The sequence below is a fragment of the Poecilia formosa genome, unplaced genomic scaffold (assembly GCF_000485575.1).
Source record: "Poecilia formosa unplaced genomic scaffold, Poecilia_formosa-5.1.2 Scaffold257, whole genome shotgun sequence".
NCBI classification, from domain to species: Eukaryota; Metazoa; Chordata; class Actinopteri; order Cyprinodontiformes; family Poeciliidae; genus Poecilia; species Poecilia formosa.
In genome coordinates this window covers 201,635-221,316 of record NW_006800196.1, presented here as the reverse complement: position 1 = coordinate 221,316, position 19,682 = coordinate 201,635, and the positions used below count along the sequence as shown (strand labels likewise).

Sequence of the window (19,682 nt, the reverse complement as noted above, 5' to 3'; positions counted from 1 at the left end):
TGGTGAAGCTGAATTAGCCTTAAAAAATATATCTATTGATGTTGAGTCTATTAGGCAAGATGCCTCAAATGCATTTCAAGAAAGTGTTGAGTAAAGACTGTGAATATTAGCATATGTGGGGTTTTTTTCCACTTTCCATTTTTAATATAGTTACAAAAAAAACTCCAAATATTTTCTGTACATTTGTCATTATAAATCTGAGTGAAAAACATTTTTAGATAAGGTTAAATGTTACTAAATATGAAGTTCTGTTGTGGTCCACTCTACATGGTGGAGTTTAACCGTAAAGTTAAACTCAATTTTCTATTATTCTGTTACAGCAACTAAAATAGCAGTATTAACAGCATCAAACACCCAATAGCTTACATATCTGTGTAGAGTATTTGTGTTTAGGAAATAAAGTGTAAAAACTTCTTATCATCTTGAGTAAGTTCCGTCTGGTTATTTATGCTGTGTGAAATTCATACCCTGAACATCACAAAAACAATTTCGGTCTGTCCTTTTACATTTCTGTAGACAAACAGGAGAGTGACAGATTGTCCACAAACCAACAGCAGCCTCATCAGCAGCAGGAACATCCACCTCCACTACAGTGATGGAGCGACTCTGATAGCTCCTTTATTATGGAAAATTATTTTAAACAGCAGAAAACGGCTGAGGCTCATTTTTCTCGTGTTTCTGCCACTATCACTCCAGCTATTGATAAGATGTCTAAATTTATTGCAGAATAATTCTGCGGGAAAAGAGATAAAAGGTTGCTGAATAAAATATGAGGCGAAGGCTGTAAATTGTAGCAATGCATATCATTTCATTCAAATGTAGGACGCAATTACCATCTGCTACACTCATCAGTCCCCTCCTTTATGACTTAATTATATGTTTAATGCTATCAGATCAAGGAAAGGGCAAAACAGATGAATGAGAGAGAAAGAGAAAAGATTCCGCAACAAGACAAAAGGCAGATGAAAAGTAACATAAAAGGATGGAATTGATTTCATTCACCGGGAAATAGAAAAAGTTAATTTAGATACAACGTTCCCTCATCTCCTGCGTCTTTGTTAGATAATAAACGCAGTGTGTCGCCAATAGGTCCCAAAGCAGTCAAACAAAAGAAGTCAAGTTCCTCAAAACTGAAAGTCTTCCTGCTTCCATCTAGGAAGATAGCCTCTTGGTGAATAATTCTGAGTGTTATGTGGTCACTGCAATTTTTCAGCTCATGAAGATCTTAGTCATGTATAGCTTAAGACATCAGGGGGATTTTAATGGTGAATCACAAAAGCGTGAAACTACAGTTTATATCTGCATGTATCATCTTTGTAAAGTCTTGCCTTGATCTGTAAATCTGTCCGTAGTATTCATTTTTTATCCTAGTAATTGTGATTTGTAGCTCACAATTTTCTGCTTTGCTTTTGTGCAACAATATATTCTTGCTTCTGCATGATTCAATTGGCAAAGTGAAAATAAAACTTGACAACACTGAAACTTTTTGTTTGGATGCAAATCATGTACGTCAGTGTGCACAAAGGAAACTGGGGTTGTCCAAATGGCTGTGGGGTAAGAAACCCGCCAGTGGGCATCACAGGTGCCAGCGGGCACTGTCCTAACTGTGTACCTTTGGCCAGATCTCATTACAGGGTGACATTTAGGACCGTAGCCGTCCATGCCAAGTCAGCCCTCTGGATTGAGACAAATTATGTAGTTATTTTTTATGTCAGACATTAAGTCATATCCACTGGGAGCCAAATACGTATCACCTTCATGTCACCTGAAAAAAAAAAAAAAAAGATGAAAGGTGCAGATGCACAGAGTTACACAGATGCTATGTTCAATCTGATGAAATAACTGGCTTAATGTACAGAACATTTTAAAGATTAAAAAAACATGAATTAGCTATTTATTTCCATTCAAGATTCTTATTTAAGTCTAGAATTAGAGATGCACTAAGAGAAGTTTTTTTTTTCTAATCGATACCAATTTTAATTTGTCCTTCAGGTCAGAGCTGATGTTTCCTATTTTTTTTTTGTTTGTTTGTTTTGTTAGGACATTAACAGTGAAAGGAGAAATAGCACTGTGTAAGGATTTTGGACAATAGGAAAAGTAAATAATAACTAAATCATCCCCAAATATACCTCAAACTATATGTTTACAATAAAACTGTTTTTAAATTAAATTAAAGGAAAATATAATATAATTGATAATATGTATAATATCAACATATTATCAACTTATTATACATATTGTTGGATTTTGCATTTATAAACATGAAATCCTAGGAGTTTATAGGTTTGCATGAATTTAAGGAATAGGGGAAAAACTATAAAATATCATTTAGTATTTGACTTGATTATCAAGGAGGAAATTAGAGATTTCAATGTCTCCGCTTTTCTTGTTTTTTTCCTTTCCTTCAACAAACATATTTTATTTTCCTCATAGCTCTGCCACTAGGCTCTGTCGTAATTTCCTAGTTATTGTCTTCAAACTTTAAAAAATGTGAAAAATAAGTATTTTAAATTTCTGTAATCAACAATTTATTAAAAAATTAAATGCAAAATCTACAAGATCGTTCCCATAGGCATCAAAGTATACACCCTAACTTCAGCTTTTATGAAACCCAAATGCAAAGTGCATTTAATTATTCACTGTTGGTTCATGTGCTAAAAGACCAAAAATAACAGGAGTTCTTCGTTTCAATGCCTTTAATGAACAGGACAACATAATTTGATTTTTTCAATATTTAACCTGCCAAACCCCATTCACAGTCAATCAAGGGAAATTGGAAGATTCTGATTTCTGTATACAATTGTTATTGTTGTCCATGTGTGCTTTTAGCCCTGTGTACAGTGCATATAAAGAGAACTTTGAGCAAATTACTGTGCTGTTTCTCTATTTTCTTTCTCTGAGCATTGGCAAACACTGTTTTGGTTTTATAATTATATGCCAATAGACACTATAATGATTCCTATAACAGGTCCCTGTGGGTTTAAATAAAAAACAGAACAAAAATTAGAATGAGTGAAAATAATAATCTTAAATTTGCTAAATGCAGCAGTAAAGAACAATAAGGATTCATAAAACATCCTGGATGTAACCACAGGGGCTTCATGCAATATTATGAAACAATGCACCTGCACCCCTGTTATATAATCACAGATAGTTTGATGCAAAACCTGAACCCAGACAGAAATACAACGATATCAGGTAATTTACAGATGTTGTAGATTGATTTAAATTCCACATTTTCATTTTAAATAGCATAAAAGCTTTCTCAAAAAATTGTATGATCTTTTAATCCTTCTTACTTATTCTTTCTATAACTTAAAGATTTTCCTTTGTGTTAGATGTTATTATATGAACAGAGCTAAAGCGCCATCTTGTGGACAAGCGCTACTATATCAACGCTTAGTCCAAACAGGTTTTACCTCATTACAAATCAAAGCTAAAGGAATGCATGGGATTTTAAAGAGGGCGACAAACAACATAATAATAATAATAAAAATATAGCAGAAATTAATTAGGTGAATATATTAGTGGGTAAAATAATTAAGTGTGGAAAAAAAATGTGAAGCAATCAGTAAAGATTTTATAGGTCTCTTGTTTTCTGAAGAAGAGTAATAATATGAGGATGTAATTATTATATCTAATAGCTACAATTAACCAGCATCACTAAGTGGGAAACTAGCAGAGACCGCATGCAATGAATCCAATGTGTTTGGATGTTTTCCTTTATTGGTTAAATTGCAATAATTGTTCTTTGTGTGAAGCTTCTAAACGTGCCGCATATTTTCTAGCCCAACTTCAGCACATAACGGAAAGAAATCAGAATTTAATTGCGCAAAGGTCTCACTGATGGGGACCATCTGTCAAAACAAGCTGCACATCCACTAATTCTAATCACAATTAATTAAACGGCTAACAAATTACATACATCACAGTTAATACAGGGTGGGCGACTAACCTCAGGAAGTGTTATGAAACAAATTAGTATTAACAATGAAAGAAAATTACATCACATAACTAAATATTACACTCGTTTCCGCAAGCCATATTTCTTAATGAATTCCCTAATTAATTTAATTCGCACAATGTGCATAATTTGGTGCTGAAATGTCAGTGGGTCAGACCAAACCATATTGTTGCGAGCCGGCTGTTTCTACGTGCGCCATATTAGCACAACATGACCTCTATGTAAATTGCACCGACCGAATGATGTAATTTTAATTAGCATGTCCCAAAGATATCATGTTACTACATTCAACTCATTTTTACACATCCTACTATCAACAGAATGTATGCATGGGATTTCATTTTGAGTTATTATTTTTGATTGCAGAGCTCATGATAGTTTTTAATGCACCTTTTATTAACTTTTTTTAGCCAAGATGACTCACTGATAGCTGAAAGTTGAAGCTGGGAGCAGTTAGCATGACAGAGCCTGTTAGGCAAGCATTTACATGCAAATCACTACGGTATTTTAAATACAAGAAGGGATTTCCTCTAACAACATTTTAAACACTCATCCCAAATAGTCAATCTGTTGCTCTGAGGTCAACAATCACAATCAAACCTTTCAGTAATAACTTAGTTGAACAATAATCACTCAGTAAGTTTTAAAACCTCATCTCATTGGTACCCACAACTTGATTAATGGTTGTAAGATGGTTGTAAGAAGATAAAATTGGGAGTAAGACAAGAGTTGGTATTATAAGAGTCCTTACTACTTAAATTACCAAAATAAAACGTTACCAAAAACATTCCTCACAGCCATTTTTTTTACACTTGTTTTGCATGTACTGGTTTGTTTCACTCATTTATCTTTTAATGTATAATCCCTATGAAAGGAGCCTGGTGTTCATTCTAATGTCACCTCGATATTAGCCTGTGTTTCCAACACAAACACTCCATTCAGTTTTCTGTATAAAAAACCCCCAGCCAAATCTACCATATTATACCACGAAGAGTGTGAATGCTGAAATCAGTGAATAAATGAATAAATTGACCAGGAAGCCTGTGGGTACGTTACAGGGCTTGGGGGCTATCCTGAGGCCAATCATTTAGCTAACACGCTAATGAAAGTGTGTGTAGTGTGGTTAAGGGCAGGCACCATGGGAGGTACCACTCCCCTCCCTCCTCATGTTGGGGACTATTAATAGGCTGGATGGAGCCACTGGTTCTCCCAAGAGAGGCCTGTTGATGAAGAGGAAAACCTGTCGTTGCCTCCACTAATCACTGCCTAATGGCTGCAGTAACACAGGTTTTACTAATGGGACTCTACGTGGGAATCTGCACAATGCAGAACTGGTGTAGTCACAGAATCCTAATCAACCTAAATGCTTATCCAAGGAGTATATGAAGCTGACTGACCTATATTTTGGACTGAAATGTGTTTAACAAAAATGGGAACCAAGAGTTATTATTTTCCATGACTTGAATTACTTTAAAAGCATAGTGTTAAAAAAAGATTTACTTTCCTCCTAATTTTACATAATTAAATTGGTAAATGGCTAAAAGAAGCTCAAAAACTTTGTTTTTTATTATTTTTTGATAAATCTGGTAAAATATAAACTATTTACAACTTCTCTGTTTTTGCATGCTTCTCAATAGTGTTGATTATGTGCAGAGTTTGAACGGATAGTAGGTCACACACTTTGTACAGACTACACCTTAAAATTCTCAGGGTTTTAGCAACACACCCAGAAAATAATTGAAATATCTTTGTGGAGTCACTGGATCCTTCTAGTCAAAACCCTTCCCAGTCAGATCTGGCGGGTCTAGAGCCAACATAGCTTTTCAACTCCCTCCTTGGTTTTCTTCACATCTACAGTGTTCATTTCCATCGCTGACACCCAGATGTATGTTTTTAATTAACCTATGTCCACTCTTTTTCCCAACTCCTTTTGCAACTGCCTAATAGAACTCAAAACCTGGATGCCAGTATTTGCACTGTTCCTTGTATGTCTGATGTTTTTGCACATCAACACACCTACATGTAGATTTGGATCTTCATCTTCTATTCATCTTACCTTTCCCATTTTTTTGTCTTGCTACCATGGGGGCAAGAGTCTCCAGCCAATCTGCCCCCATCTCTGGAATTCCTTTCCATCTAAAACACATACATCTCCAACTCTCTCTCTTACATGTTCAAAATAGCAGTTTTAAACAATATCATGATTGTTAGTACTATAAGTCATATTTTAAGTTGTAAAAGTACTTTGTTACTTTTAAAACTCTTGTATTGCTCTTGTTTTTACCCAATTGTTTACAATGCTAACTTATAAACTTATAAACACGTCACAGTTTTCTGAAATGTGTTTATGTAAATATGAATAAATCCATACAAGACAATAATTAGATTTTCTGTTATAAAGACCATGCTGTTGTTACACAGTATACCATGCCATCTTGTAATTTCATTTATTTCTTTTTGTTGACATTTTTTCTACTGCCTTTTTATTTGATAGTTTATTTTTCTCTAGTAATATTTTTGAAGTTATTGCTCTCCTTTCACTTGATATAGTTGATAAATTGCTGTGTTTAGATACATAACTGTATTTATTACTGAAGGTCTAAACTATTTACTATTATTAAAAAAAATGTTTCAGATCATTTGTAAAATAATAATTAAAATTTGATCAATTAAATGGAATCTAAGTGTTAAACCATCAGTGAAATGTCCGCAGTGTTTGACGGTTACTTTTATTATTTTATTTATTTATTCATACTTCACATAGTCTATCATAATATTATCCCAGTGGTTCTTCTGGTTATTCTACATGTTGAGTAGTGTACTTGTTTGAGCAGGTTCAACCTGTTCTATAGAAAAGAAGAGAAACTCAGTTGTCATTGTCTATAAAAATGTTTTAAACGTATTACGCACATCCACACTTTCATGTCAGGAAAAGCATACAGGCATTGCTTTCAACTGCATAAAGTCTGGTTAGTTAAGTGACTAAGAGAGACCTTTCCTTTGTTAATACTCCACCTAGACCAGGATGTGTTACGCGCGGTGGCCAACCTACTATAAAAATTTACACCGGAGATTTATGGCTGGTGGGTTGTTCTAAATGTGAAGGTGAGGCAAACGTTTGAAATGTCAAAGTGCTTCCGGTTAAGACTTTCAAATTAAGATAACTTTAAGTAAAAAAATAAAACTAAATCCAACCTCCATCACACTTGATAAATGAGCATAAAAAGTGTGGTGTATAGAAAATGACTCTTTTGCAAAATCAGTCAACGGTTTCCAGTTAGATAAGGTGCATTTGATTGCATTATCTTTCTTTTTTCCTTTTTCATATTGTTTATATCAGTTAATATTTTGAAAAACAGAGATGAAAGCAGGAACAAGATGTAGTTAACTGGCATAATAAAATATGTTTAAGTTGTAAGTGCAGCAGCAGAACATTTCTAAATGTAAAACATGCAAAATTGTATTCAAATAAAGACTTTAAATGCCTTCGATTTTGATAAATTGATCTTCTACAGTGAACACATTCCTTCCTTCTGCTTCTGCTTCTGACAGAAAAACAAAATACATTTCTAACCAAATCAATTTAAATTAATTAAAAGTTTTAATTAAACATGAGCTATGTACACTAACTGAATAATCTTACCTGTGCACTTTGAAATGAAGGTTTTACGGCTGTTGCTAAATTCTGACTCCTCTTCACCAAGAAGTTGTCATATATTCATTTTCCTGAAAAGCAGAATTGCTGTATTAGGTCATTAAACATGAGTGATAGAGTAAACGAGTTAATAAAACACAACAATTTTTACAGGGAGATCTGTGTAAAAATACCAATTATTAAAATAACAGTTGTGTTAGAGCTTTTAAATTCATGAGTGATTATGGTTTTGGAAGTGGTGGTTTGCTAAACTGAGCAGCTAAAATTTTACCTGCAGTCTAGGCCTCTGTTTAGTTATTTCAAACCGGTGTAACTGTCATATTAAATGAAAAAGATTTAAGATTAACTAAAAATTTGGTCAAAGCAATTACCAGGTAAATGCTTTAACAGTCATTGTCTTTCAAACTTTTTGAAGGACAGTCATTGGTGTCAGTCAAGACACCAGGGGTTAGCTAATAGCTATTAGCTTCAGCCTCCGTGTCAAACAAATCAGGAAGACACCACGATAGCTATCGACTGTAGGTAATATATTACTGCATTTCATAGAAACTCACCTCAAAAATCATGAACTGTGCCTTTAAGTTAAACACGGTGAGTTTTACGCTGAAGGAGCAACACCGCGCTTCCTGTGTCCTTCCACCTTTCTCCGGATATTTTCCAGGATCTTGGAGGCCAGACTTCCCCGATATCTCGTCCAATCAGAGCACTGACAAAGTAAAACTCAGTTGCTACGTCCTCATACAAAAATATGTCTGTTAAAGAAGTTGTGAGTCGGCAAGACGTCGCTACAGAAGACTTTTTTAGGTGAGTTTTTACTAACTTGGACCGATTTGTTGAATCTTTCGTCTTGGATATGACGTTTCCGGGTGGCTGGACGTGACAGGAGCGGGACGGTATGGAGGGATTAAACCCACTTTGTGTCGCCTGACTGTTGTCAGACTCTGCTGGATGTCTTGACTGATAGCTCTGGCTGCTCCCGGTTCTCCGTGATATACATGCCACGCAGGCACGTAACTTCCTCAAAGTTTGCACAGAAGTATTTCATTTCAAGAATGACACTTTAACACATGTAGGTTTGCTATCAGACACCTGAAAATGATGAAGGTTAGAAGATACCTGCGGGGCAGTGGGAGGGTGCTCGCCTTCGTGTTTGTTGCTTCAGTGATTTGGCTGCTGTTTGACATGGCAGCTCTTCGCATGTCCATAAACGACGTGAACAGCCAGTTGGTGAAAGAGAGGGTGATCCGAGAGAAGGAGATCATGATGATGAAGAAACAGCAGCATCAACAGCAACATATTGTGGTCACGCAGGCAAAAAGGAGGGGGTTCAGACACCCAGTGCAGAGGGTGACACGTCCTGGGAATATACAGCAGAGCCCCAACCTCAATCTGGACCACATCTATAGACATAAACTGAATCCAAAGTTTGAGGTCAAGCAATCTAATCAGAGACAGGAAGGTCGCGATTTCAAAAGTGACAACTCTAAATCTGCTTTATCTAACCAAAACAATGGAGAAAGCCTTCCTAAGAAGAAGGCAGTGAACTTGGATTTAAACGTAGCAGTGGCCAGTGTGACTCAAGTGCAACCAGCTGTTGAGACAAACAAGCCAGTTTTAAAGACAGAACTTAATAAATCTGCTCAATTTGCACACAAACCTTTAAAAGAGAAGGAATTAAAGGCGGACGAAAAGGCTGAGAAGGATCTAATTAAGCATGGAATAAAAGTGAGTCATCCTACGGCAGAGGAGGCACACCCTGTTAAGACAATATCTCAGCAAACACCCGTCAAGGATGTTAACGGGAAGGAGGACGTGAAGCCAAAGATCAACCTGCAAGCAGGGGACAACTCCAGCGCCGTCAGGAAACCAGGCGTCCACAAAGTGCTTTCTCTGGACGCGACCCACGCCCCCAGAGACCCCAATGCTGTCGGCCAGTTCGGCCAGCCGGTGATCCTTCCGGGTAGTAAAAACGCAGAGGTGATGAAGAGATGGAACGAGGGCCACTTCAACGTCTACCTCAGCGACCAGATCCCAGTGGACCGTGGCGTTCCCGACACCAGGCCGGAAACGTGAGTACTCTGTTCTGTCCGGCATTTCAACTGAAAAACGGCCCTGCCGGCTCCATCTGAGTCGTTTGTTCGGTTTCCAGGTGTGCACAGAATCTGGTCCATGACGATTTGCCCACCACCACTGTGATTTTCTGCTTTGTGGACGAGGTGTGGTCCACTCTCCTTCGCTCTGTCCACAGTGTTCTCAACAGATCTCCACCGCACCTCCTCAAGGAGATTATCCTGGTTGATGATGCCAGTACTAAAGGTAAGACCCTCACCGCTAACTATAATCTATCAAATTTACTCTCACAACAATAAGCATTTCAGCACTTCTTAAAATAAATTTCCTGCATTTAGTGTAACATTCGTCCTTGGATCTTACTTGACACTGATGGGTTTTTTTAGACTATCTGAAGAAGCAGCTGGATGAGTACATGTCACAGTTTCCCAAAGTGCGAATCATTCGTCTAAAGGAGCGACAGGGCCTGATCCGAGCGAGACTGGCTGGAGCAGCAGTTGCCAAAGGTAAAGATGCTACATCGTTCATGAGAATATTTTTTTCTAACTTTAAGGTTTAATCAAAACAGTTACACGTCATTATCACAACTAAGGGGAGTTTGAGATTAAATTGTTCATAATCCTAGACGTTTTGTCACATTAAAACCACAAACTTCAGCACATTTTACCAGCACTTTATGTGATTGGCCAACACAAAATAGAGCAGAACTGTGTACAATCTGAAAAAAGTGTGACATGCATCCTCCTGAATACCGGCTTTGCATAACTAGAGGCTTAAAGTTTTGTATAAACTTTACAAAACAGCTCAACCTAATTGAGATTGAAAACATTGCAACATCAGATTAGACTGCATTAAGAACATTGTCCTGCAGGAAGGAGAATCTCAGGTCTCAAGTCTTTTGCAGCCTGAAACAGGTTTTCTTTGTGGCTTGTCCTGTTTATTTTCATCCATCTTCCCATCAACTCTGACCAGCATCCTGCTCACCCTGCTTAAATAAAGCATCACCACAGCGTCATGGTGCCACTGCTTTGTTTCACAGTCGGGAATGGTGCCTTTAGAAGGTTCTCATCCCAGTTCTCTGCCACACGTTATGAATGTAGGTCACAAAGTTCAAATTCGGTCTCATTTTTGATCTCGTTTAACCACATGTGGCAGACTTTTTGTGAAACGCAGGCTGTGTTCTCTACATGGCTTAGGTCAAACTGCAAGCAAAACCTCCCTCTTTTTAGCTTTCTTTCAACAATGTCTTTTTTTCTTCTTTTTTTTACCATTCTTTCATAAAGACCAGATTTGCAGCATGCACAACAAATAGTTGCCCTGTCTACTCACTCTCTCACCTGAGGTTTGCATTGCTGCTGCTCCTCCAGAGCTACCACCGACTCCTTGGCTGCTGATTACTGCTCTCTTCTCATGGCCTGTTGGTTTAGGTGAACAGACCTGCATTGTCATGTAAGACATTTTGAAGATGATGTATCATTTTCCTTGAATTATGCACTACTTTGGGTTGATCTGTCGCATAAAATCCCAATAAAATACATTGAGGTTTTAATTGAATTGCTGTCTGATCATAAATCACCTGCAGTCACACAACCATATGTTTGCAGGAACAGAATAGCTACACGTCTCTCATGTGCTAAAATTGGATAGGAGCATATAAATGAATGTCACAAAGTGACATGCCTTATGCCTTTGATCCATAAGGCATGTCACCTTATGCATCAAAGGCATAAGGCATGTCACCTTGTCAAAGCAGACTTCCTTATGTATTTGTCCAAGCTGTCTCTGCATAGTTGTAAGGTGTGGGCATGAGTGGTAGATTCAGAAAATCAACAAGATCAATACTACAGTAATACACAATTTTAAAATATGTGTATTACGTAGAGGCCAATATTGACTTTAACTGAAAATAAGTGTTTGTTTTCGTTTAATGCAGGCGAGGTTCTTACCTTTCTTGACTCCCATATTGAATGTAATGTGGGCTGGCTGGAGCCGCTACTGGAGAGAGTCTACCTGGATCGCAAGAAGGTGCCTTGTCCAGTTATCGAAGTCATCAGCGATAAGGACATGAGGTAACTAACTTACCGTAAATTGGATTTGAGATTAGCAATACTCTGCATTTAAATAAGAAATATCTTTTGTATTTGACCCAGTAAAAAGTGTGACTTTGTGTTTATTATCCGCAGTTACATGCTCGTCGACAACTTCCAAAGAGGGATTTTTAAATGGCCTTTGGTGTTTGGCTGGAGCCCAGTACCAGAGGATGTCATTAAAAAGAACAACATGAAAGTTACAGATCCAATCAGGTATCGTCCTCACCAACGCCTTTCTGTTCTTTATATTTCGCATTTAGTTTTGGCCCTATTAGGCATGTTTTACATCCTTCTGTTTCCCTGAACTCTTATCAGGGTAACAGAACTCTGCATCTCTTCTGCTTTTTGTTGTGTGCTTCTTGATTTTCATAGAGAGCCATTACCAGTAAATGCCTTCTTTGGTATTTCTGCTCTGAAAAGAAAAGTAATAAAATGACGAGGTGCACGACAACAGCTTTCTAGTATGTAAATCTTCACAATTTGCGTAAACCGTAATATTGGTTGATATTTACAAACACAACCACTGGACAACTTTATTTATGGCAACAAAGGAGGCAGGCATCTGAAAACAGTAACATCATAATTTTAATGAAAAATGTAATGAAAAATTATTTTCAGCAGTGCAATTATAACCACTGATTTACAGCACCTTCACTCTAATTTATTTAACATCATTCTAAACTATTATAGCAGATGCTCTGTGAAACAAAATGAAGATTTCCATGCTTAGATATCTATGGAGATGTACTTTGTTTTTATCCTTTTATAGAGGTATTTGAAACTGGGGGAGTGGGGGTAAAGAAATACCCCCAGAAAATTCCTCTGTTTTCTTGAAAAGATTCCTGCAGGAAAACCATTTGGCTCCATCTCATCTTTCAGGTGTCCAGTTATGGCAGGTGGCCTTTTTTCCATTGACAAAAAGTATTTCTTTGAGCTCGGCGCTTATGATCCTGGTCTGGATGTGTGGGGTGGAGAGAACATGGAGATTTCATTCAAGGTGAAAATCCCTTTTGTTTTTGGCTCTCTGAACTGTGGTCACTCTATTTCTGTCCACTTGGCTCCAGCTGCTTGAACAATGTTGCCATTTTAAAACAGATCTGGATGTGCGGAGGAGAGATCGAGATCATCCCCTGCTCGCGCGTGGGACACATTTTCCGAGGACAGAATCCCTACAAATTCCCGAAGGACAGGCAGAAAACAGTGGAGCGTAACCTGGCGAGGGTGGCCGAGGTTTGGCTGGACGAGTACAAAGACCTTTTCTATGGCCACGGGTACCAGCACCTGCTGGATAAAAAGGTCATTGACATTGGCAACCTCACAGAACAGATTGAGCTGAGGAAGAAGCTCAAATGCAAGAGCTTCAAGTGGTACCTGGATAACGTGTTTCCGGACATGGATACTCCCGCAGTCAAAGCTGAGGGCCTGGTATGTAGTTGAATTCAGAGAGAGTGCTGTTTGTAAAGTTTTTATCAGATGAAGCTGATTATGCTGCTTTGCTTCATGAAGGTTCCGTTGACCTTTTCATCAAAATAATCAAAATATCTTTGCAGCACTGCAGTTTTATATCTCTGAAAGTTTGATTTTATTTTCTAGGTCTTCAATCGGGGCTTGAGAAAATGCCTCGCCCTGCAGAAAGACTCTTTGTCCTTTGAGATCTGTGATCTTAGTAATCAGGTAAAGAGTTGTTTTGTCTTTGATCTTTATGTTACTGCAGATTTTAGAAAATGTTTTTGCAGTTTTTACTCGTAATCTTTCTGAGGGGAAGATATTTTTGAATTAATTGCAAGTTTGTGGCCGTAGCATAACAAAAAGAGAATTTGCTTACGCAAATGCATTCAGAGTCTGAGCTGGGAACAAAGCCATGACAAACAAGGGTGGAGTTCAACAGACAGAGGCTTTCTAAATCTGATGCTTTTGGATTCAGAGCACCCTCATTGAGGCATTTCTTAGTAACTAATTGTCTTCATGGTGTACAGCACTGGGATTGTGCAATAAACACAGTGCTTTGCAAAAAGTATTTATACCCATTAAACCTTTTTACTGTGTCAACTCTCAACATATGAGATAGAACAACACAAAATAGTTGCATGATTATGAAAGATAAGAAAATTATACTTTTTTGTTACATTTCTTATTAAAAAAAAACAACATATCATGCATTTATGTATACCCTTCTTTGGACATTATGGATAAACTGTTCAGAAAATAGGCTAGTAGGTGAATCTTTGTGAATAATTTGCATTTGGAAATCCACTAACAGGTGTATATTTGAATACTGAACCATAAATACTGTAATCCTGGAAGAAAACCTGTTGGATGGCACAAAAGACTTGAATCTGAAGCCGAAGTTTGTCTTCCAGCAGGACAACAACCTTAAACATGGAGTGAAAGCTGCAGTCTAATGGTTTGGATCAAAGCTTTTTCACGTGATAGAATGGCCTAGTCACAGTAAGGACCCAATCCAATTAAGAATCTGTGGCAAGACTTGAATATTAATGTTCAAAGACACTCAATCCAGTCCGAGTTTCAGCCATTTCCAGTGAAAAATCTGTAAAAAAAAAAAGTTTGGTGGTTAAAACCTAAGGAATTGTTGCTTTAATCACAACAAAAGGCAGTTTTACAAAGTGTTGACTCTGAGGAGCTAAATGCAATTAGATTTAAATCATTTAAATAATGTTTTTTCATCCAGATTACAATTATTTTTGTGAGTTTGTATTCATTTCTTACATAAAATACACTGAAGTTTGTAACGTGAGAAAAATTTTAGATGTTATCAAAACTTCTCCAAGGTGTTTTAAGAACTTTGACAACACATTAACTCTTCCCTTTTTTATTCCTTGTATTTCAGAATCAGCAATTTAATTACACCTGGTTGAAGAGCATTCGACACCAGGACCTCTGTGTTGCTGCCCAAAGCACAGGAAGTGGCTTCGCTTTGGTGCCATGTGACAACACCAAACGTGAACTCCGCTGGTCCTACAAAACTTCCAACTCGGCTCTAGTAAGTTCTCTGCACACTGCCGCTGTAGTGGAATTAAAGACGTACTTACTGCTTTGTTTATTAATTGTGCTTCCTCTTTTGTGCTTGCAAAGACGGAACATCTCATCTCGGAGTTTGTTCCCAGCCACATGTGCCTAGAAGCGGAACCTCGGGATGACTCTGTCCGTCTGCGTCCATGTCAGCCCAGCAGCGTCTTCCAAAAGTGGGAGTTTACACGTTACCACCTCCAATGACGAGTTTAACGACACTTTGTGGAAACATCCACTGGCTTTACTGCGTAAACTGTGGTCCAGCCGTCACACCTGGACTGACTGAAGCGGTTCAGTGGAAGAAATGTGCATGAATATCCATCAGCTGGTGTGGGTTGGTTGCTAGAGGATAGCAATCTCATTTAACACACTGGGAGTGTTTTTAAAAAAAACTGGGATTAAAATTGAGATCTGTGGAAAAAAAAATCCCAGTTTAATGGTTTAATAGTGCCTCAGATTTTGCTTCTTCATAGACTGAATAACAAATGAAGAATTTATTATTTTACATTAAAAAAAGTGTGGGTTACAGGATGTGGTGTAATATATGCTGCTTATTTGGGGTTAAATGCCTTATCCTTTTGATTTGATTTAAAACTCTCAATGGTATGATTTCTTTTCTTAACACTAGGGGGGAGTGTTGGTTCAGATGCCTAAATAAACCTGTGTTGTGAGCAAACATTTTATCCAACTGTTGAACTCTTTTTGGCCAAACTAATAGAAGAAGCATCTTATAATGAATATAAAACAGTCATAAAAATCTTGCTAGAATTCTTTATTTTGTTTAGTCTTTAGCCATGATGATGATGGATAGAACAGATTTTACTCCTACAAATGTCACAGTGCAACTCTTGCAAGTTATTGAAGCTGTACTTTAAAAAACTTCCAATTCATATTTTAATTTCACTCTTTATACTTACAAAATCCAGTGAATATGACATATCTGCAGAAATATTGTACTGACGTGGGCTTTTAAAACATTATCTGATTTTGTTTTTCTTCTAAGTATTATTAGGACGTGTTATTCAAGTCTTAGTAAGTCAACTGTAGTGTGTAGTATCGTTCTATCCAGATATAATATTTGAACTGGTTGTTTGCCTGCCTCAGTTGTGGCTTTTAAGCACAGCTCATACCTTGTCTACAAGGCCATTGCATTAGCTAAATCTGCTTAAGATTTTTGTTTTTGTGGGATACACATCTACATCCAGATTTTAACTATCTGACCTGAACTGCTTCCTCCAGTGAAAGAAAGTTGGCTTGGACATTCACGAACCACCCAGGCTCAAACGTAAGAGTAATAGTCCAGAGTAAAGCCAGTTTAACAGTAGAACGATCTGAGGCGGTGTCGACCTAGAGGGAACCGTCTGCTCCAAAATCAGCACCAAACATCTTCTGGAGAAAAGTTTTTATGATCAAAGACTGAGTAATTTTTTTTTTTCCACAAAAGTATGTTTGGAGGAGTCGAGGTGAGGCTTTCACCTGATACTGATCCATTCACTGGCTAGCATGATGTTGGCAGCATCATACCGTAAGATCGTTTGTGCACAAAGTTGATGGGTAATGAAGAAGTGTAGCTCCAATATCCTTAATTCCTGATCAAATCAACATACAGTTGAAACTCAAACACGACTTAAATGTCTCAGCAGAACGACAATCCTAACCGCATCCGAACTGGTTAAAAGAGGCTAAACCATGTCTGCCAAAATGCCACACTGACGCCGGAAGCTTCTGAATGGCCACAAAAAGGATGTAGCATCTGAACTTTTATGAAACGTGTGTGCCGTTCATATGTGTATTTGAGCATCTGCTTATAAATTTGACCCAGAAAATCCTCAGTAAATTCAAACGTGTGCCTAATACTTTCTTTTTTTTTTTTTCTGTTTTTTAATCATTGCAGTTTGTTGTATGATCATCTCTTTGGTTCAAATAAACCATTCAGATCCCCAAATTAGTATAACATACATATCCACAATAAATAAATAACAGCAATGTTAGGCATTTCTCAAACATAACGGCATTAAAATAGATTTAGGAGCGTCACAAATGTAAGTATATTGTGAATATCATCTTGGGTTTCTGAAACTACTGACATACATTTCACATTTCAGAGCTGGAACACTTTGTAAGCTAGTTGTAGTCATGTGTTTGGCCCTTCATTTTGTTTTCTTAATAGATTTGAAAAGCAGGTTATTTTTTACTCGTCAGCAGGAACTCAAACTCCTCTATCCTCTGTCGCGTGTTGCCTCTGCGGATCCTGCGGTAGGACACGGTGCTGTATTTGGAGGAGGAGAGGTGGTTGAAGGCGCTGCAGTCAGACTGCGTTGGCCCAGGCAGGTTCAGCTGACCTTGGCTGGGGTACTGCAGGAAGTCTGCTTCCACATCTCCCTCAGGCTGCATGTCACTTGATCTCTGGCTGTCAGCACCAGACAGTCTTTGAAGAAATTCTGCATCCCCATTCAGCTTTATATAACCGTCATTGTTGAGTAAGTCAAACAGGTGTCGATTTGAGGTGTCTGCTTCTGTCATCACTTCCTCTTTCTTAACTTGGTCCGCTGAAAAATAAGAAGCAAAAGTAGGCATTTGTAAATGCAAATGTTAAAACATTTGTTTTCCCAAGACTTTTAAGAATATCATACCATTTGATGCTGCTTTATTTTGCTGCACAAACTCTCCAGAAGTTTTCCCAAACTTTCCAGGAGTGACATAAGACTCTGCAGATGATTCCCCAGGGTCCGAAACATGCATTCTTTTAGTAGTAAATGTCTCAAGCTTCTGCTTTTCCTCTTCAGTCCAGATGATGCACTGGTTCAATTCCTTCTTCATCTCCAAGTTTCCTTTCTCTCCTGGATTAGTCTCCATCTGTTGGTTGTCTTCACCATCTGCCACACTGTTAAAAAGATTTTTGCACCTTTTGCCACTGAAGCCAGGTAAATTGGCAGATTCCTTGTCCAACTGAGCGTGCTCCTCATCGCTGTAGAACACCGAGTCATCTCCCATCTCCATTGACCAAACTTCTCTGTCCTCAGACTCTTCTGTCACTTTTGAGGGGTCAACAGTTCTCCCATTAATAATCTCCAGTATCTTGGAAGCTTGCGCATCTTCTTCTTCTTCATCAGCTCTGAGTTTTGATTCGTTTGAAAGAGTTGTTGCCATCGTCTATGATTCTGTTTGCTGAATCTAAAGCTAAACAAAAACAGTCACGTCTTCCTCCAGCATGTTGTTGTCGTTCATTAAAGAGCGAGGAAAGCGTCCAGCCCACAGTTGATTCGGGAGGGGTCTGCATGGTGCTCTCTAGCGTTTGTACCATGGAAATCTGTGTGTTTTGTTGACTCACTGAAGAACAGGGGTTTTGTTGTGGCCCAACAAAGGTTCATTGTGGTGAAACCAGCTGTATATGGAGCAATTGTTCTCGTTCTTAAATCTCAGCTTTCTGTAAAACTTAAAAGTCTCACTTAGTATTAGTATACATCCCCAAACATGACTGTGACTTAATATACATTGTTACACTGCAATGTTTCTTCAGCTTTTAATAAGGTTGGGGCCTTAAGTTTTTCAACCACTCAGATTTTAACTTGTTATTCAGTAGACTCACAATCAGAATAAATTCCAAAATAATTTCATGTAGTAGTTAGAGAAACAGGCAAAAAAAAAAAAAAGTCCCACATATTCTACCAATGCTATTCAAAAGGGCAGGATTAGCTAGTGGGGCTAGTTAGCAATAAGGCTAACAGGACCATAAAACTGCATATGGCGACTTAGCTATTAGGGCAATTAGCTAAGGCTAACTGACTCGTTCAACCATACCAATAACATGAGGTGGTTAAGCTAGCACGGAAGCCAACAACACGATCAATGACTCACCAATTCCGTCTCGAAGGTAAGTCCTCTCACCTCATACTGTAGGTATTTGATAATTAGCTCGTGCAATCAACATTCGACATACTAAGTTTTAAGTGCTACCTCATAAAAATAAAGCAACGATCATTTTGAGAGCCACTGTGAGCATCTTCATTATCAAGCACAGCGTGATGTAGTCCAAAACTACTTCAATGACGAGAAATGAGTTTCTTGTTTGTGGAGAGGTATCCATCTCTCCAGAAAACATTTTTCTACATTTCTTGACTGATTTGCCTTTGCAAAACTTCTGCTTTTTTCACTCTGCTTTTTTCACACATTTCTCTAGAAGAGGTCTGAAAACAGGGCAAGGTTTCAAGGTGAACTGTATGCTTTTTATCCACTTCTTTGTTGCTTTGGGGGTATTTCTTTGATCACGGCCATGCTAGTGTCCACTTTTTGTGTCTGACGGTAGTTCACATATGTTTGATGGCCTTGTCTGTTGGCCTCATAATGAGGTGAAATCATTGTGCACACTGATCGGAAAGTTATCCACAAAGCATAATGCTTTCTCCTTCATGTGTGATGATTGCTCTTTTGATCAACCTCAGCATTTCTCTTCCTCCAAACATGGTGGGTCAAGTCGACGTTCAAGAGCTCGATTTTGGTTTCATTTGACCGCAGAACTTCATTTCTTCCTTTCTCTGAGTGATTTCGCAAGCACTGGTAAGCAGAAGACATAATTATACGTGTGCCTTCTATGGGTTGCAAGATTTTGAGTCATTGCAGCGTCATGCATGGCCAGCGGTGTTCTTGGTTACTGAAAGTTGCTGTGTTACTTTCTTCAGATCATTAACAGCTTGTAAAGTTTCAGGCTAACCATCTTTATTTTCAATATTCATCATCTTTACCATGGGAAGCAAGATTTTGCATTGAGATTAAGAATTAGGACAAGTGTAGTCAATGCTATGCCTTTTTTAATAATGGATTAATAAAAAAAAATCAATATTGCAGGCTTGTACAGATATAAAGTGTTGGCCCT

General features: G+C 37.9%; 2 protein-coding genes and 1 long non-coding RNA gene across 5 annotated transcripts in view; 1 reads left to right on the top strand and 2 right to left on the bottom strand.

The window, feature by feature from the left end:
• The window catches only part of LOC103150586 (uncharacterized), a 23,199-nt gene extending 14,939 nt beyond the window's left edge, over positions 1 to 8,260 (bottom strand). For 2 of the 3 annotated variants that reach the window (XR_001664510.1, XR_001664512.1), the window contains exons 1-2: positions 7,991 to 8,093; positions 7,608 to 7,690 (exon numbers count right to left, since the gene is read on the bottom strand). This is a non-coding gene — a long non-coding RNA (uncharacterized LOC103150586). Of the gene's footprint in view, positions 1 to 7,607; positions 7,691 to 7,990; positions 8,094 to 8,173 lie in introns of those variants that run through there. The other variant, XR_001664511.1, reaches the window with a different exon arrangement.
• Positions 8,261 to 8,314: 54 nt separating this feature from the next.
• galnt5 (polypeptide N-acetylgalactosaminyltransferase 5) lies at positions 8,315 to 15,485 on the top strand. Its single transcript, XM_007570270.2, has 10 exons — positions 8,315 to 9,688; positions 9,769 to 9,935; positions 10,076 to 10,195; positions 11,623 to 11,758; positions 11,873 to 11,992; positions 12,659 to 12,776; positions 12,875 to 13,204; positions 13,373 to 13,453; positions 14,628 to 14,780; positions 14,873 to 15,485. Exons 1-10 carry the CDS (start codon positions 8,715 to 8,717, stop codon positions 15,011 to 15,013), a joined length of 2,340 nt encoding a protein of 779 aa, XP_007570332.1. The 5' UTR covers positions 8,315 to 8,714; the 3' UTR covers positions 15,014 to 15,485.
• On the bottom strand, positions 15,321 to 18,101 carry ermn (ermin). Its single transcript, XM_007570268.2, has 2 exons — positions 17,443 to 18,101; positions 15,321 to 17,358 (listed from the first exon to the last, which is right to left on the bottom strand). Exons 1-2 carry the CDS (start codon positions 17,957 to 17,959, stop codon positions 16,994 to 16,996), a joined length of 882 nt encoding a protein of 293 aa, XP_007570330.1. The 5' UTR covers positions 17,960 to 18,101; the 3' UTR covers positions 15,321 to 16,993.
• Between the last annotated feature and the right edge of the window lie 1,581 nt (positions 18,102 to 19,682).